This window comes from Mugil cephalus, chromosome 1 (assembly GCF_022458985.1).
Source record: "Mugil cephalus isolate CIBA_MC_2020 chromosome 1, CIBA_Mcephalus_1.1, whole genome shotgun sequence".
NCBI classification, from domain to species: domain Eukaryota; kingdom Metazoa; phylum Chordata; class Actinopteri; order Mugiliformes; family Mugilidae; genus Mugil; species Mugil cephalus.
The window spans coordinates 425,993-443,562 of record NC_061770.1 but is presented as its reverse complement, the minus strand read 5'-3'; the positions used below and the strand labels follow the sequence as shown (position 1 = coordinate 443,562).

The 17,570-nt window shown below is 41.2% G+C and overlaps 1 protein-coding gene across 2 annotated transcripts in view; it reads left to right on the top strand.

Annotated features, from left to right (window-relative positions):
* The window catches only part of LOC125013276 (plexin-A1-like), a 286,335-nt gene extending 269,256 nt beyond the window's left edge, over positions 1 to 17,079 (top strand). For both annotated transcript variants that reach the window (XM_047593791.1, XM_047593782.1), the window contains exons 29-33: positions 3,978 to 4,168; positions 10,754 to 10,923; positions 11,413 to 11,625; positions 14,198 to 14,348; positions 16,011 to 17,079. In XM_047593791.1, coding sequence (XP_047449747.1) covers positions 3,978 to 4,168; positions 10,754 to 10,923; positions 11,413 to 11,625; positions 14,198 to 14,348; positions 16,011 to 16,106 — 821 coding nt within the window. In that variant the 3' untranslated portion in view covers positions 16,107 to 17,079. The remainder of the gene's footprint in view (positions 1 to 3,977; positions 4,169 to 10,753; positions 10,924 to 11,412; positions 11,626 to 14,197; positions 14,349 to 16,010) is intronic.
* The last annotated feature ends 491 nt before the right edge of the window (positions 17,080 to 17,570 follow it).

Sequence of the window (17,570 nt, the reverse complement as noted above, 5' to 3'; positions counted from 1 at the left end):
CATCTAGATATGTTAAACAGATCACTGTTTGTATTACACCATGACATTTTTAGGTGAGCAAAAGTAATGGAACAAATAATCTTAAAGTAAATAACACTTAATATTTGGTGGCATAGCCCTTGCTTGCAATGACTGCCTCAAGCCTGCGACCCATCGATATCACCAAACTGTTGCAACTGTTGCACAAACCAAAAAAGCTCGTTTTTCTAAAGTCTGTTGCTCAGGCATACTCTCACCTACAGACTTCATTATTCATTCATTCATTATTTTTAAAATGTAGCCACAAGCCTCGTGTATTTTTGTATTAATCCGCGTTTTGATAGGTCTTATAGTTTTTGAGCAATCACTATTCAATGTCCATGATCTTTTTCGAAAAATCCCGTGTCAGAGCGTGGACTGTTGCTACTTGGAGCGTTGACAGCATGTGTGAAATCTTCTGAAACTTTTGTCTTTCCACGCTCGTCCCGGCCGCAATTTACAAGGTAGGCACATGATTTTTCCACAGTTGTAGACACACTTGTTGTGTCTCACACAATGTGCTCGGCGAAGCAGTGAGATATACAGATTTTCAACTGCGAGCCTCTGTTCGCTGTAAACTACCCGCCTGGTCTCCATTCACTCCAATGCAAAGATTTGGACAGAGAAGCAGAAGGACCGCTGTTTTTAACTCGCGATTGTGTCCACAATATTTACTCTAGAAAGACAAAAAACATATCAAAGTCTTCGGAAAGGTCTTACGGCACCCACGATCTGCTTGCTTTTCGAATAGGACCTACCGTTTTGTCACAGTAAACCCAAATGTGAGACCAGCGACACACGGGTAAATCTGTCAAATCTTTCCCTCTGTCTGTGTGGGAGGGAGAGGGAGGGTTCGTAACCATGGCTACAGGACACAGACATGTGTTTGCACGGATGTGTACGGATGGACCAATGATCGCCGACATAATTCCAAGTAATATGCTCTTGGATATGCTCTATATGTACAGAATTTAAACTGCGAACCTCTTGTCTTTAACTCGTGAGTGTGTCCAAAATATTTACTCTACAAGGACAAAAACATATCAAAGTCTTCGGGAAGGTCTTACGACGCCCACGGTCTGCTTGTTTTTCTGATAGGAGTAACCATTTAGTCACAGTAAGCCCAAATGTGAGACTAGCGAAAAGCGGGAAAATATAGCTCTTTTCTGTGTCCCGGCTCCGCGCGCTTCCGTCGTCATTGATGATCACTGTGAGTTGGCACGGCAACCCCTGAGCCGCAGCTCTGGGTCACAGCGGAGACCAATTCATTAATCAGTTGTGTTGTGTTGTGTTGTGTTAATCAGCTGTTAATACAGCTGATCCCTGCATACATTTATGTTACAACAACACACACCTCACAGGCACCTCACAGGCACGTGCAAGCGCGCCACACACATGCACACACAAACACATTGGTAACTTTATGTTATTACAGTTACAAATACACACAGGAAGAGTAGCTGGATACATAAACATGCGCGCAAAAGCACACATTAATCTCTCACACACAGACCAATTCATTAATCAGGGACTCCTCTGATATCTCTGTGTCCCACACATTTATGTTACAACAATGCACACCAACACACACTACACAGGTAACTTTGTGATTACAGTTACATACACTCCTCACCCTCAGCCATCCGCACACACTCACCACACACATGTTATTAGAGCTACACACACATACACACAGGAAACTTTATGTTATTACAATTACAGATACACTCAGGAAGAGTAATAGGATGTTCAAACATGCGCGCATGCAAGCGTGCATTACTCTCTCACACACAGGCTAACTGTGAGCTAACTGAGCTAAATGTGGGTTAAGTGTGCTAACTACGCGACATGTGGTCAAGTGTGCGACATGTGGTTTAACTGTACTAAATACTAACAACAACACACACCAACACACACCTCCCCACCCACACGGGTAACTTTGTAATAACAGATATACACACAGGCGTCCACAAGTGCGCCACACACATGCACACACAAACACACAGGTACCTTTGTATAATTAGTTACAAATACACACAGGAAGAGTACTGGGATGTACAAACAAGCGCGCGAAAGCGCGCATTACTCTCTCACACATAGGCTAACTGTAAACTAACTGTGCTAACCATAAGCTAATTGTGCTAAATGTAGGCAAAGTGTGCTAATTCCCATGTTGACAGAGACGGTATCCCCGGCATTAGGTCCCGTAGCCCCTTCAAAATTTCCCAGAGGGAATTTTCTAGTTTATAATATTGTGCATAAGGGGTAAAGATGCCAGACTCAGTACTTAGTTCATTGCACCTTTTAATTACTCATAGTAACTTATATCTGTTAATAATAGTGTCATATTCTTGTCACTTTACTTAGAGCTGACAAATAGCACTTATGATATTGCATAGCTGTTTATAACTGTGTGCTGTAGGGAGATGTATACATTATTATAACTTTATTACATATACTTATAGGTACAGATATAAATGACTATAGTAGAAGTAAAAATGCATTATGCTTCACTATACACAATTAACAAAGCAAAGTAGTTATGATGCATCATAAAATTAACAAGCGACTAGGCAGATATAGACATATTTATAATGCGCTCTTCAGATTAAAATTATAATCATTCATAACCAGTTGTCATAGTGCATCATGAAGTGAATGAGTTGTGAATGTGTATAGATGGTAATAATGACCATTATAATGCTTTATAGACACCTTATAAGATATTATGAGTGCATTCATAGGGCATTATAAAGTGTTACCTCCGAGTCTTACTACTTATGAGTACTTTGTATCTTTTGGTATGGCCTCTATATTTCTGCTCTCGGAGTCTTCTTGGAACAGTGGATTGTAATACCTTCACCCCTGCACTGTGGAGGTCATTGGTGATGTCACTTACTGATGTTTTGGGGTTTTTCTTCACAACTCTTGCAATATTTCTGTCATCAACTACCGTTGTTTTCCTTGGCTGACCTGTTCGACGTCTATTGCTCAGTACACCAGTAGTTTCTTTCTTATTCAGGACATTCCAAATTGTGGTGTTTGCTATGCCCAATGTTTGTCCAATGGCTCTGATCGATTTTCCTTCTTTTCTCAAGAGCTGACATTCTGAACTCTTGTCTCATACTCATCTTTGGATGTTAAACACAAATGTTTTCAGTGAACAACAAAAACAAGAGAATTTACCTTGCTCTTCCAATACTTTTGGAGGGAACTGTATTCTGTAATTAAATAAAAATGAATCCTCATCTTATGAGTTTATTTCACATTCACAATCATTTCCATTGATGTGCTGTAAATGTAACTTGTATGTTTTTCCCTTTCCAAAAGAAATGACATTTCTGAAAAGGTTTCCTTTTAATGAATCATGTGTCTGTGCTAAAATATACGCGTGCAGTTGTTCTTAAATTGTCCCCTAGGACAAATAAAGTTTTCTGAATCTGAGTTTATAAAACAATTAAATAAAAAATAATGTGTTGGCCACACAGTCATGATGAGTTTGGAATTAAAGCCTCTCGGCACCACGCTGGCAAAAGCAGCACCTCCATGCCACTCAGCTTTTTTCACTTTTCTATCCCATGCTCGCCCATCACTTTCCATTTCTCTCTCCCAACCTATACTTTTTCTCTCTGGCCGTTCAATCCACCTGTCCCCTTCTCCTGTCACCCTCTCTGTCTTTTCACCAAGCATAAAGCTATTGGAACATGCATGAACAATTCTCTTTTTTCCCTCTCCACATCTTCCATTCATTCTTGCTTTCTAACTTCAAAGCAGCAGCCGCTAAGATGAGCACATCACCTCCCTGGTTCCAGCTATAGTTAAAATAGACATCTAATGTATTTGCTATAATTGTTTTTGACATACTGTAAATAATGAAACAGACTGATACGATAGAGAAAAAGTCAGCCAGGTAAGACCAGCATTAACAAGGAACATTGGCCTTTTTATTCTCTATTTAGAGAGTATGCTGAGGACAGCCAGTAGTCCAGACAGCCTACGGTCCCGAACACCTATGATCACACCCGACCTGGAGAGTGGAACCAAACTGTGGCATCTGGTGAAGAACCACGACCACTCAGACCAGAGAGAGGGCGACAGAGGAAGCAAGATGGTTTCAGAGATCTACCTGACTAGGCTTCTAGCTACAAAAGTAAGTCACAGAGAAGATCACTACACCGATGTTTCTCAAAGGTTGATTCCAGATAGGGTCGATAAACCTTTTAAACCATCGGGGAACTCTAAAACTCACCACTCAGACTCAGACTAATAGAATTGTTTCAACATTGTCAACGCTTTAAGACTGAGTTAGTCACCCTGCCTATTTAATGCTAAAGAAAACATCTAATACATAGTGTCTGTAGGTCCATAAGAGGTCACAAAATATATTACATCATATTGACAAAACTTACTCACATATATACATAGCACCTGGAATCCATCTATGCAACTATGGTTGCTGGTTTTTCTAACTTCACATTCCACAAAATAGAGTGGCCGATTACCAGAGTTGGTTTCTCAGTTGTTGTGACGCTGAGTGGGAAAATCGGTTTGAAACGTGAAGCGGTTGTGCCCCGTGAAGCAGTTGTGCCCCATGGGCCGGTTAATATGCTTCCTTCGTACTGTCATCCAACTGCCCTGGTTTCCCGACTGCCCCGAGCTGCAGCAAGCAAACACAGCAATGCTGCAGAATTAGGAAGGGACGCAATACGCTTACTCACGTGACGAACGTAGGAACGTAGCCTTTTTTGGGAGATGAGTGGGAGATAAGTTGCATATGACCTGCATTTGAAGACATAAAGTGCATCACATAATGACAAACAACTGAAATGTGCACCTGCAATGCTTTCCGGGTAATCACATCTTTAATGCTGGAAATCTATAATGAAATGAACTGGGTAATGTGTTAGGAAAGGATGCCACATTGGTTAATTATTAGCTTAGGGCTGAATGTGTCCAAGGGCTGAATTCAAAGAGACCCTCAAAGTTAAAATGTAACAATTAAGAGGCAGGCTAGCCAATGAAATTTTGCTAAAATTTCATTGCAGCAACTCAGAACGGTATTCAGTAGTTTGCATGTCCCCCACATGCTTGTATGAAAGCCTGACAATGATATGTGGTGTGGAAAACACGAAAGGAAGAACCCAAGCACAGGACTCAGGAGTTCAGGCTCAAAAATAGGACTTTAATGAACAAAGCTCTCAAGTGTGATGATCAGCAGCTCAACTGCACACACCTGAGTCTAGAAAAGAAAACAGCCAAACAAACACAAAAGCAAATTAATAGAGGGGGACAAGTCATATCTTAATGGACAATGTCGGGGAATGCTCCTAATGAGATGATGGATGATGTCCTAGGGTATGTCCTCCCAGATGTGCACAAGGTCATCACTGACCTCCTGGACAATGTCCCAATAGCCTTTTCACATCTGTCACATACGCCCCTGGTCTCATTTGTAAAAAGCAAAGGGTTGTCAGTGGCAGATCTGCCAATTCTGGGGTTCTATGACAAATGCCAATCGAGTAAACCCAGGGCACCCTAAAGGATGTTGGGACCTTTAAGCCACCCTCCTGTTTCTTTTTTTTTGTCTGCATTTGTCTACATAATTAAACACCACACGGTGTCAACATTATATGAGATTGATGCAGCTATATTCTTGCAGCTGAATATTTAATTACTGTGTCTTACCATCACCGTCCCTCCCTGGGAGCTACCTTTTTGATCTTTATTAAGTGGTGTGACCTTGTGTGGCAGGGAGGGCAGTACTACACCTCGGTGAATAGAGCATAGGGGAGAGCAAAGGACAGAAAAGTTGTGGAAGTATGGACAGAGGAAGAGAGGCATGTGGTGCTGGTGTGAAGGGTCCTGTGCTTTCCAAGTCACCTCACTCAGATCCAAGGGGGTGCTGTGTAGATCTCTGGAGTGATGGGGGAGTCCAGGAGGATAAGGGTGTCTCAACAGAGGAGCTAAGTCGACGACTGCTCTTCTCCCTATATACTAATGACTGCACCTCTAGGGACCCTTCCGTCAAACTCATCAAGTTTGCAGATGGCACCACCGCCATTGGACTTATCTAGGATGGCAGGATGGGGATGAGTCTGCATACAGGGGGGAGGTGGATCAGCTGGTCTTCTGGTGCAGTCAGAACCACCTGGAACTAAACCCGTTCAAGACTGTGGAGATGACTGTGGACTTTAGGAAGACCACCCCTCCTCTTACCATCCTAAACAGGACTGTCCCTACTCATTCAGGTTCCTGGGGTTCACAATCTCACGGCACCTGAAGTGGACCTCCTACATTGACTCTGTTAGAAAGAAGACCCAGCAGAGGTTGTACTTCCTGCGTCACCTCAGGAAATTCAACCTGCCCCAGGAGCAGCTGATCATTTTCTACTCTGCAATAGTCCAGTCTGTCCTTACTGCATCCATCACGGTCTGGTTTGGATCTGCCACCAGACAGGACAGGGACGGACTAAAGAGACACTCAGGTCTGCCGAGAGGATTATTGGCACTGACCTTCCCTCCATCCAGGACCTGTTACCAATCCAGGGTCAGGAAGCAGGCCAGTAAAATCTCAACTGACCCCTAACACCCCGGACACTATCTATTCAGACTCCTCCCCTCAGGCTAGCATTACAGAGCACTGTACGAAAACCACCCAGCACAAAAACTGTTTCTTTCCTCAGGCTGTTGCTCTGAAGAGCTGGCCATGCAACCACCACCCCAGTGCGGAGCGCATGGGTACCAAGAACAGAGAACCATTATAGCCACGGGGCACACCACTCTCCGGCGCACATGGCGAGCGACGGCAAACACCCCCAGCCCGATCAAGTGAGCACAAACCAGTGCAGGCCAGACAGCCTGTAGAAAAGGGAAGCTAGGGGTTCTGGTCTGCAGGATCCCATGCATTGTCCGTTAGTACGTTAATTAGGGGCTACTGGGCTACGGGGCAACGCCCGAGACTCCAGCTTACAGCATAGCTATTGTTATCCCGCATCAGCCACACAGACACTGTTGTTCTTCTAACCGACCATTTTGTTTATTATTATTTTTCAGACCACTTTTTTTGGCATGTAACTAGTGCCACAAATTTTGTCCTATAGACAAGAAAATTACATTTGCAGATGCTGCTCATTCACAACACTCCTGCTATTACTTTTCATGCTGAAATATTCATGCAAAAAAGATCAAAGGTCTATTGCTCAGGCATACTCTCACTTACAGACTTCATTTAAATTTTAAAATGTAGCCACAAGCCTTGTGTATTGTTGTATTAATCCGCATTTGATAGGTCTTATTGTTGTTGATCAATCACTATTCAATGTCCATGATCTTTTTCAAAAGATCTCGTTTTAGAGTGCGGAATGTTGGTACTTGTGTACTTGAACGTGTGTGAAATCGCCTGAAAATTTTCTCTTTCCACACTCACATGATTTTTTCCACAGTTGCAGACAAACTTGTTGTGTCTCTCACAATGTGCTCGGCAAAGCAGTGAGACATACAGAATTGAAACTTCGAGCCTCTGTTTGCAGTAAAGTACCTCTCCATTCAGTCCAATGCAAAGCTTTTCTGAGAATAGGAGAAGGGACCTTTGTCTTTAACTCGTGAGTGTATCCAAAATATTTACTCTACAAGGACAAAAACATATCAAAGTCTTCAGGGAGGTCTTACGACGCCCACGATCTGCTTGTTTTTCTGATAGGAGCTACCGTTTTGTGACAGTAAGCCCAAATGTGAGACCAGCGAAAAGCGGGGAAATCTGTCTTTTTTCTGTGTGTCGGCTCTGCACGTTTCTCTCGTCATTGACGACCACTGTGAGTTGCCATGGCAACCCCTGAGCTGCAGCTCTGGGCTACAGCTGAGACCAATTCATTAATCAGGGACTCCTCTGATGTCTCTGCTGATCCCTGTGTCCCATACATTAATGTTACAACAACACACATCAACACACACACTTTCCAACTCACACAGGTAACTTTGTTACTACAGACACACACATGTGCGCGCGCAAGCACGCCACACACATACACACAAACACGCAGGTAACTTTGTGTCATTACCGTTACAGATATACACAGGAAGAGCAGTAGGACACACACACACACATGTGCGCGTTAGTGCGCATTACTCTCACACAGACACATACACAGTCGGCGCAAGCACATCACACACATGTACACGCCAACAAAGCGGGCATTACTCTCTCACACACAGGTTAACTGTGCTAACTGTAAGCTAACTATACTAACTGTAAGCTAACTGTACTAAATGTGGGTTAACTGTGCTAACTCCCATGTTGACAGAGACGGTACCCCTGGCAGTAGCTCCCCATAGCCCTTTCAAAATTTCCCAGAGGGAATTTTCTAGTTTGTAGGTTGCTGGCCTTTGATGAAACCTGTTTGGTCATTGAGAATTATCAATAAAATTAACTTCTCTAGTCTAGATGCTAGTTCTTTAGAAATAATTTTGATGTCAATGTTAATCAATGACAGAGGGCAATAGCTGGAGTCTGTTTCATAATGTTTGGTCAGTGACAGTCACAACAGTGGTCTGATGGAGGTCATTTTGTAGGGCTCATCCTGCTCCTCCTTGCACAAATGAGCAGATACCAATCCTGAGGAATTCACATTTCCAGGAGCTTGACAGATTGGGACACAAGGGGCATGCAGTTTTGGAGAAAACAAAAGCAGTATTAAATGATATAAAACATAAAAATACAAGAAATAAAAAATACAAAACGTGTGTATGTGCATGTGTGTGATAAGGTGCATGTGTATGAAAGGTATTTGCTGCGCACAAAAATATAGTGTCTGTATTTGATACTATATACTTATTTTATCGCCTCCCCTGAGAGGTGTGTGGAGCAGGACATTGACAGCAGTCTGTCACCGAAGCTGCTCCTGTGCCTATCACTGTGCAGTCAATGGTCCATGGTGGTTAAGAGCCTGTTCAGTGTATGGCGCTCTGCCACAGATGTCAGGCTGTCCAACTCTGGTGAGGAAGGTAGTCTCTGTTGTTGGCACAGTCTGTGCCATCCTGGAGTAGTTGGACTGCCTTTGCTACCTGTTTAAGGTAGCACACGCTATCAGTAGTAACACCAGTAGTAACACTGACCCTAGTTACATGCAAAACTAGTGAAAATGTCTTCTGGTCTCCACCTGTAAAACTATTCCTGTTTTGGGGGTCGTCTCATTGTTTCCCCTCTAGTTCACCTGTTGTCAATTAATTTACACCAAAACAGCTGAAACTGATTACCAACCCCCTCTGCTACTCAACTGACCAGATCAATATCCCAGAAGTTTAATTGACTTGATGCTTTACTATAGTTAAAAGGTGTTGCTTTAATTTTTTAAGCAGTGTATAGGATCGAATAAGTATTTATGAGACTAGCGTGTTACTCTCCTCATAAGATAGGTCTAGTTTCAGCTTTTTAAACAGCTGCATGGCCTGGGCCTTCTCAAATTATGGCTGGATTATACCTGAAAGTAGTAGAGCACCGAGGCACGATGCTGGGTGAGTTGCAAGAGTGTATATAAAACTGATTAATAAATGGTGTAGCAATGTGCAGGGATGCAGATATAGGAGGTGTCAGGAGACAGGTAATTTGTTGAGGGATTGAAGATGTGTCCATGCACAAAAAAAAATGTGTCCAAGCAAGATTATAAAAAAAGCAGAGATAATGCAATTGAAAAGCCCATCTTGTCCTTGTTTCTGTTTCTGTGCCCATCTGTGCATGTCTTGTCTATGCAGATATTAGTACTTCCATCCATGACTAGTGTAGAAATCATTTCTGTTCAATTTCACAGTGGCTGACTAAACACGATCCCCAAACATTTCCTCACTAATAAATTCTACCAGATAGAAAAGTTGGGGAAACAAATGTGTTGTTAGAGAAACTGATTTAGCTACATTTGATGTAATTATGTTGTTGCATTGTCATTGGAGGAAAGCACCATCCAAATCCACGGGCTGTGGTTCCTTTTTGTGATTTGCAGAGTGGAAAGCAGAAACAATACCAGAAGACGGAAACAATACCAGCTAAAATTATCACTGTTATACCCAGAGGCATTCATACTGAAAATGTGTACAATTAGAGCCCATTCAGGTGACATGGACACAAGTGGCTGGAAATGGTTTGCTGTATCCCATTACACAACTCAGGGAAACTAATAATATATTCACTCCTGTGTTTCGATAGTAATAATCGGCTGATTGAGGTTGAAGGATTATTTTTGAGATCAGTCAGATGATATGTAAATTGCAGCTTATCGCACCAGAATGCAGCTGCTTCAAGCTTGAAGTGTTTAAGGTATGTGCAAATGAGTTTTGCAGCTTGTAACAGCATTTCTGACATATTTAAATATGATGGAAATTAAAATGCAACCAAAAACTATCACTATGAATACTATGCACTAATGTAAATACAAAGTACCAGTATCAACAAAAAGACTCTTCTGAGGCATTAAACTTTTTTTTTTTTTTTTTTTTTAAATGTTAAAGAGAATTTTTATTCAAATATGACATGGTATAACATTACACAGGGCTCTCAAGTTATGAGCTTAGCTTGGAATGAGATTTGACTATGCAGACAAAGGTGAAGGGTGAAGTGTGTTTGAATATAATCCAATGAAGGACAAATAAATAAACCAAGTACATTGTTTTATTTATGACTTTCAGGACAAAAAAATAATAATTCACATCTATCTTTTTTATTTCTCCATCCTCATTCTTCCATTCAGGGTACACTACAAAAGTTTGTGGATGACCTCTTTGAGACCATCTTCAGCACAGCCCACAGAGGCAGTGCATTGCCGCTGGCCATAAAGTACATGTTTGACTTTCTGGATGAGCAGGCAGACAAACACTCCATCACAGACTACGACGTACGACATACCTGGAAGAGCAACTGGTAAGTGACTGAATTGCTCCGTTTTACCTGCAGCCACTGACTGGATGCAGTGTTTCAAGATGTTATCCTGTACAGTGAAGTTTAATCCACCTCCAGCATATAGAGCTCTTCAGGTAACTTCACTTTTTGGGAGTGCAACGACTAGTTGACTACAACATAATTAGTTGACAGGTTGTTAGTATTCTCATCATGTGTATATCCCAATGTCGCCCTGAAGAATGCTTCATTGTAGTCAATTGAACTAGCTCAGAGTGAGACATCTCACCATATCCAACTCCTTAATACACTGACAGCACTAGTAAACCAGTGGAACAGAGGGCTTAGCAGAAACATTGAAGCGGCTTAAGTAATGCCAACACAAAACAAAAAATCTAAGTTTGGGCAAGATGAAAATACAGACAATATAAACATTTGAATGCAGTGTAATTAAACTCATTCAGCAGCTGAAGGACAGCCTTCCATAAAAAAAAAATCTTTTGCCCTCTCCAGTCTTCCTCTGCGGTTCTGGGTGAATGTGATCAAGAACCCGCAGTTTGTCTTCGACATCCAAAAGAACAGCATCACGGATGCCTGTCTGTCTGTGGTGGCACAGACATTCATGGACTCCTGTTCAACATCAGAACACAAACTAGGAAAAGACTCGCCTTCAAACAAGCTTCTGTATGCTAAGGACATCCCCAACTACAAGAATTGGGTAGAGAGGTAAGTTGGCTGGACTCGAAGCACCTAACATTCAAATACACTGCATTTGATTAGAGGACACCACACAGGCCAAAGTTCTAAATGCTAAATCTAACATTCTTCTTGCAGCTGGTAGGGATAAGAAAAATAAAGTTGTGTGAGTGAGTGCTAAGTTCAAAGTTAATTACAATATTAAACTGCTAAGCTGAAAACAGCTGTAACATTATAACAATATTACTGGTTGAACTCTGGTGCTGACATTTAAAGCACAGAGTACATAGTTGGATTAAATTAGAGCTAATAAATCATGTGCCATGATTACAATTGTCTTGCTCCGGGCTTATTAATATAAAATGCACTATATACAGAGTGTAGAAAATACCAGCTTCACATAAATTCAGTTGCAAGACAGAAATCCCCTTTGTTTTTTTTCTGCTGGTTTACATACAAAGTGAAGAAAGACAACACACAGGTGAATACAGGCCTGGACTGGGACAAAAATTCAGCCCTGAACTTTTTGGTCCAGACCAGCCCACTACAATCGGTGCACAGATACCTTGTCAACTCGCCCCGTTGATATAAACACACAAGCCCTTAATAACAGTAGTATACTGAACAATATCCCTTTATATTCTGGAGCCTTGAATAAAATAAATGATGACTACACACTATGTTGCTGACGTGCTCTTAAGAAGTTAGTTAGTTTAATAAGATAGTAAGATTTTAGTATTAAATGTGTCTGTATATGGCTCACTGTGGCCACAAGGGTGCAGTATTTAGATTCTGTTTGCATGGTTTTAGGCAGCACAACAGGTGTTTTAAACTGTTTTGTAAATATTCACCTTGTTCCAACAAATGGGGACACCACCCAAAGAAGAACAGTATTTGACATTGTTTATTTTAATACTTACTGGGTGCTTAAAACTCTATCATCACTTCCACATGGTGGAGAGTCTTCCTCAACCTCCTGCTCCTGCACGACCATGGCAGCGGGAGCCTCACTTGACTCACTGTCTGACACCTGCTGCTGAGAGGGACCCACTCCTGAAGACGGTCCGGCCACGCTGGCCCCCGCAGCAAACATTTCTGAATTTTAGCAGCGTCGGTTGCTAGAGCTTTTCTTTTTTTTATCTTTGTTTTTCCACTCCACCTTTTCGCTTTTTAGCCACATTGTCCATTTTGTTGTAGTATCTCTCACTATCTCTCATCTGATTGCTTGTCATCAAAGGTGATTGGACGAGGGGGGGCGGTCAAGAACCAGCGTGGGTGGGACTCCTGGGCCTCTGTAGCCTATCGTAGGGCCACTGGGCTGGTATTTTGTAGACAGACAAGCCAATGGACCTCTAATGTGTCTGCAGGCTGCAGCAGAGTTCTGTGGGCAGGTGCATGTCTCTGCCCCTGGGCCGGGAGAGTAACCATGGCAAGGCGCAGCAAAAACTAAATAAACAAATAAAAAAAAAAAAATTAAAAAACGGCAACCACCAGCCTATTATTGACCAGCCCACCGGGAAAAGTCCCGGTATTCCGTGTGGCCAATCCACCCCTGGGTGAATAGAGGATTTATAGCAACTGCTTATTCTCTCTCTTTCAAACAGAGGCTCACTGAAAAACATTCTCTAGTCTATCCTTTATCTTTTATTAAGCTCCCAAATGTGTAACAAAATTTCGGATAAGTTAATGCACCAATTGAGTCACAATCATTGTTGAGCCTTTGGGGACACGTCTAAGTAGCTTTTCTGGGGTCTTTGTTTGGCTGTGTGTATAGCAGCAGCTCCTTCAGCATGTGGTGATACAGGACATGATGAAGGAGTTGTGACTTTTCTCATACCATGATTTCCAGGATGATGATGCATAATCATGTGTAACACTCATCTCATGTAAAAGACTAAATATACTGTTATAGTGAAATAGCAAATTACATGTTCTTTGTGTATTCCGCCCTGCTTCTGCGGAATCACAAGAGCAGACAAAAAAATGAACACTCATCCTCCTATAGGGTCCAGCACAAAATGTGCTGCAGAGTCCTCCAAGAGCATTTGTGGTAGTGTGAGATGAGGATTTATAGGGGTGTATTACCTGGCTGCAGTTGAACCTTGTTTCTTTTATGCCTTCTAACTTACTCTGTATCCCAGCCTGGCTCACTGAAGTAAACATTGAGATTGCTGAGATATGGATCCTCCATACAGGTTCAATACAGCTCAATACTGAGACATATACTTAATATACTGTATTGTTGCCTGCCTTGCTTTCAATGGACCTCGATGCAGCAACACTGAGTCAATATTATTAAACCTGATGTTGCTGTAACAGTGGACTGGACACTCTTGCCTGTTCATGAAGTACCATAGTATAAAAAGAAAAGCATATTAAATACAACAATAAAAAGTCAAAGAATTGTATGTATCTACAGGTTCATTCAACCAGACTTTAAATACTGCTTTCAATCTGTATCAGTCCTCCAGTGTGCTGTGAGAGGCCTGACCACTGGCTACTGGTGTTTGCATCCAGAATATTTGACAACTGCTAGGTAGTTGCATCAAGCTTTGGATGAAATACGAATGGGACGATGCATAAAATTGACCTCTCCCCCTAGGTATTACTCCGATATCTCCCGCATGCCAGCCATCAGTGATCAGGACATGAGTGCCTACCTAGCAGAGCAGTCCCGCCTGCACCTCAGCCAGTTCAACAGCATGTCCGCACTGCATGAGATCTACTCCTACATCATCAAATACAAGGACGAGGTGAGCTCCTGTTGGATGTGAAATCAAGTCAAATAGAAAGGAAGGATGTTATGTGCTGAGCATTACACTCCCTTTACCTGTCTTGACTAATACTGTGAGGTCATTTTAGTTCAGTTAAAACAAGCCGACATCAGTACAGGCTAGATCACCATTAAGATGCACATGAGCTCAGCACATTATGAACTTAATAGAGCCTTACAAAAATATATTATCAATTTATTTATTTTTATTTATTTATTTATTTTTACAAAACCAAACTCTCTTAAAGGAATAGTGTGACATTTTGAAAAATCTGCTTATTTCCCCTCTTTGAGTTAGCAGATCAATACCACTTTGCTTTGTGTACCCTTGTTAACACCATGTGGTTGCCGGGCAACAACTGAGGATTCCACTTTTATATGAGCATTATAAAATAAACAGTGTCTAGAACAATACAGGAAATTATTTAAATAATATTTAACCATCGAGATGAATGAAGTAACTATCTATCTGAAAAATCACAAATCCTTTTTGCATCTAGCTTCATCCACAAAAAATAGATTCAAATGCAGAGAAATTGATTTGTTCAGCCTCTCATTTAATGTGATGTTACTAAAACTGAAGCATTAGTGTGAGACTTTTATATATAAATTAACGTCTCTTAAAGTCCTTGATTAATACAAACTAATAATTGCCAGGTAGATCTCTCTGTATTTCACGGCATGTCAGTATTAAATCTGGGTTCTGTGGCGTCTCTCTGGTTGTAGTGTGTTTTGCATCAACCAGCAATGATTGTTTGCCAGAGGTGAGGAAGGGAAAAACTGTAGCGACAGCAAGTATGGTTTCTAATTTTTCCAGTCTGTGGTGTAGAACCAAGAGTTATAGATGTAACGTAAGCTCTACGAATTCGCCATCTTGGGTGGTCCAAAGGAATGAAATGGAATAGAGTCCAAGAAAGGTTTCTGATGATGCACATGTGTGAAAAAGAATTTCCCTCATGGGACAATAAAGGCATATCTATCTTATTGTGACAGCCAAGGACCAGATCAGCACGTGCATAATATAATTCTAATAGTTAATCATTTAAGGTCCTGACTAGTAGTCTTTTGTGTGTATTTGTCTTATTCCCCTCTTTTTATAAGTGAGCATGATATGTGTACTATGTATCCTTCTCTTACTTAAATGTTCCATGCCTTTAAGTGACAGAAGAATCCCTTGCTTCCTCCTCTCCATCCCCTCCATACCAGCTGTATTACAGCAGTTACACTGGCTGGTTGCAGATGGCTTTATTTAAACCAACTGTCCCCTTCATTACTGCCTATTATCCAGATGTAGGCAGCTACACAGTCCCCATCGCCTGACCTTACACACACAAAAACATGCCCGCACACGCATGCACATACACATATCACCACATATTGTACCAGCTCCTCCTTCCCCTACTCATGTCAAGAAAACACGCACCCACACTCATGTATGCATGCTCAGTGGCAATTTGCAGTCAAAGACATCCCTCTAGCCCTCACACCTACCCTGCTAATCATGCCCATGTTGTCAGCATTGGTGTAATTGTAATCACTAACCAGTAAATGATGATTAGCAGCACAGCACTCTTTCTGCTTATGGTTGGAGGGCATTTGTCTGTAATGTTGTGTTGTAATTTTCCTCCTCCTTTGTGTCCAGATCCTTTCGGCATTACAAAAGGATGACCAGTCACGCAGACAGCGGCTACGTGGCAAGCTGGAGCAGGTGATCGACACCATGGCCCTGGCTAGCTGAGGACTGGCACGTCTTAGCCAGCAGAGAACTGGCTAACCAACATGCCTTCCCTAACAACCTTTGGTGCCCCATGACATTTTGACCCACGACATTTGAAGTCTGTCATCTTCACCCTAATGAACAACAACCAATGGCAGTGGAAAAAGACTGCACAGACACCCAGCAGCAGCGCACTGGAGAGACAGAAGTTTGATGCTTTGGCCCCATTGGCTTTGTTTTTTTTTTTTATTGGGTTCTTCTTCTTCTCTGAGCCACTAACCCTACAACCAAATTCAATTGCACACCCAGCCTCAGCCAATATGGTCCTAAGCTCAGGAGGGTGTATTTTCATCAAGGCCCTCATCAGATCAGCTGTTGGGTACTTTGGCCACAATCAGGACAGTTACATGAGTGGTGGTGACCAAAGACTACTCTAAACAGGCTGGAGCTGAAAAGCTTCAGGAAAGGTGCAAGCTGGCAGGTTGTATCTTTCCACAGCCGAAGCTACGGTTCAGACTGTGAACCAGTCAAAATCCAGGATAATAATGTGATACTTGATCCCTGTCAGGAATTTGTCTTTTCTGTTGCTATCCTCTACAGGGAGATCAGAAGTCAGGGACAGCTGCAGAGCAGCAGAAACATAACAGGCAGTGATTCAGTGTGTTGTTTCGACACATGGATGTTTTGTAACAGCCTTCTGCTACTGCAGGGAAACCAGGAGGATGGACTTTGTCACCAGTACTGACTCTGACTATCAACAAGAATTCCACTGCTGTATTCTAACATAGAATACTGGCAGTTTCATAAGTCTGCATTTGATTTATTGCATTTCGATTTTTTTTCCTTCCCAGCTGCCTACTCTCCCCAGCGCTGTTCCACTTGTGTTACTGCTGAATTTGCACAACAAAGTTGAATCAAAAGACAGAAGAGGATATATGAATATATGAAAATATATATATATATATATATATATATATATATATATAGATATATATAGATATATTATATATATATATATATATATATATATATATAGATATATATAATATATATATATTATATATATATATATGTAGATATATATATATATATTATTAGTATATATATTATATATATATGATATATATATATATATTATATTATTAGATATATATATATATATATATATATATATATATAGATATATATATAGATATATATATATAGATAGATATAAATACAAGCCTTTTGTTTTTAAAACATAAACATGTTTGGAAAAAACACCTTGTTTCCCATTTCAATGTACAAAAGATAAGTTTGAGAGAGGATTTGATATTTCCAAAATGAAACATTATTTAAACACAAGGAAAAAGTTGTCCTGTGCCATGTTTTACTTTGAATGTTTAGTGCAAATAGACTTCTTTTTGTTAGATGAAATGTGCTATATATATATATGTATGTATGTAGGTATGTACGCGCGCGCACACACACACACACACACACACA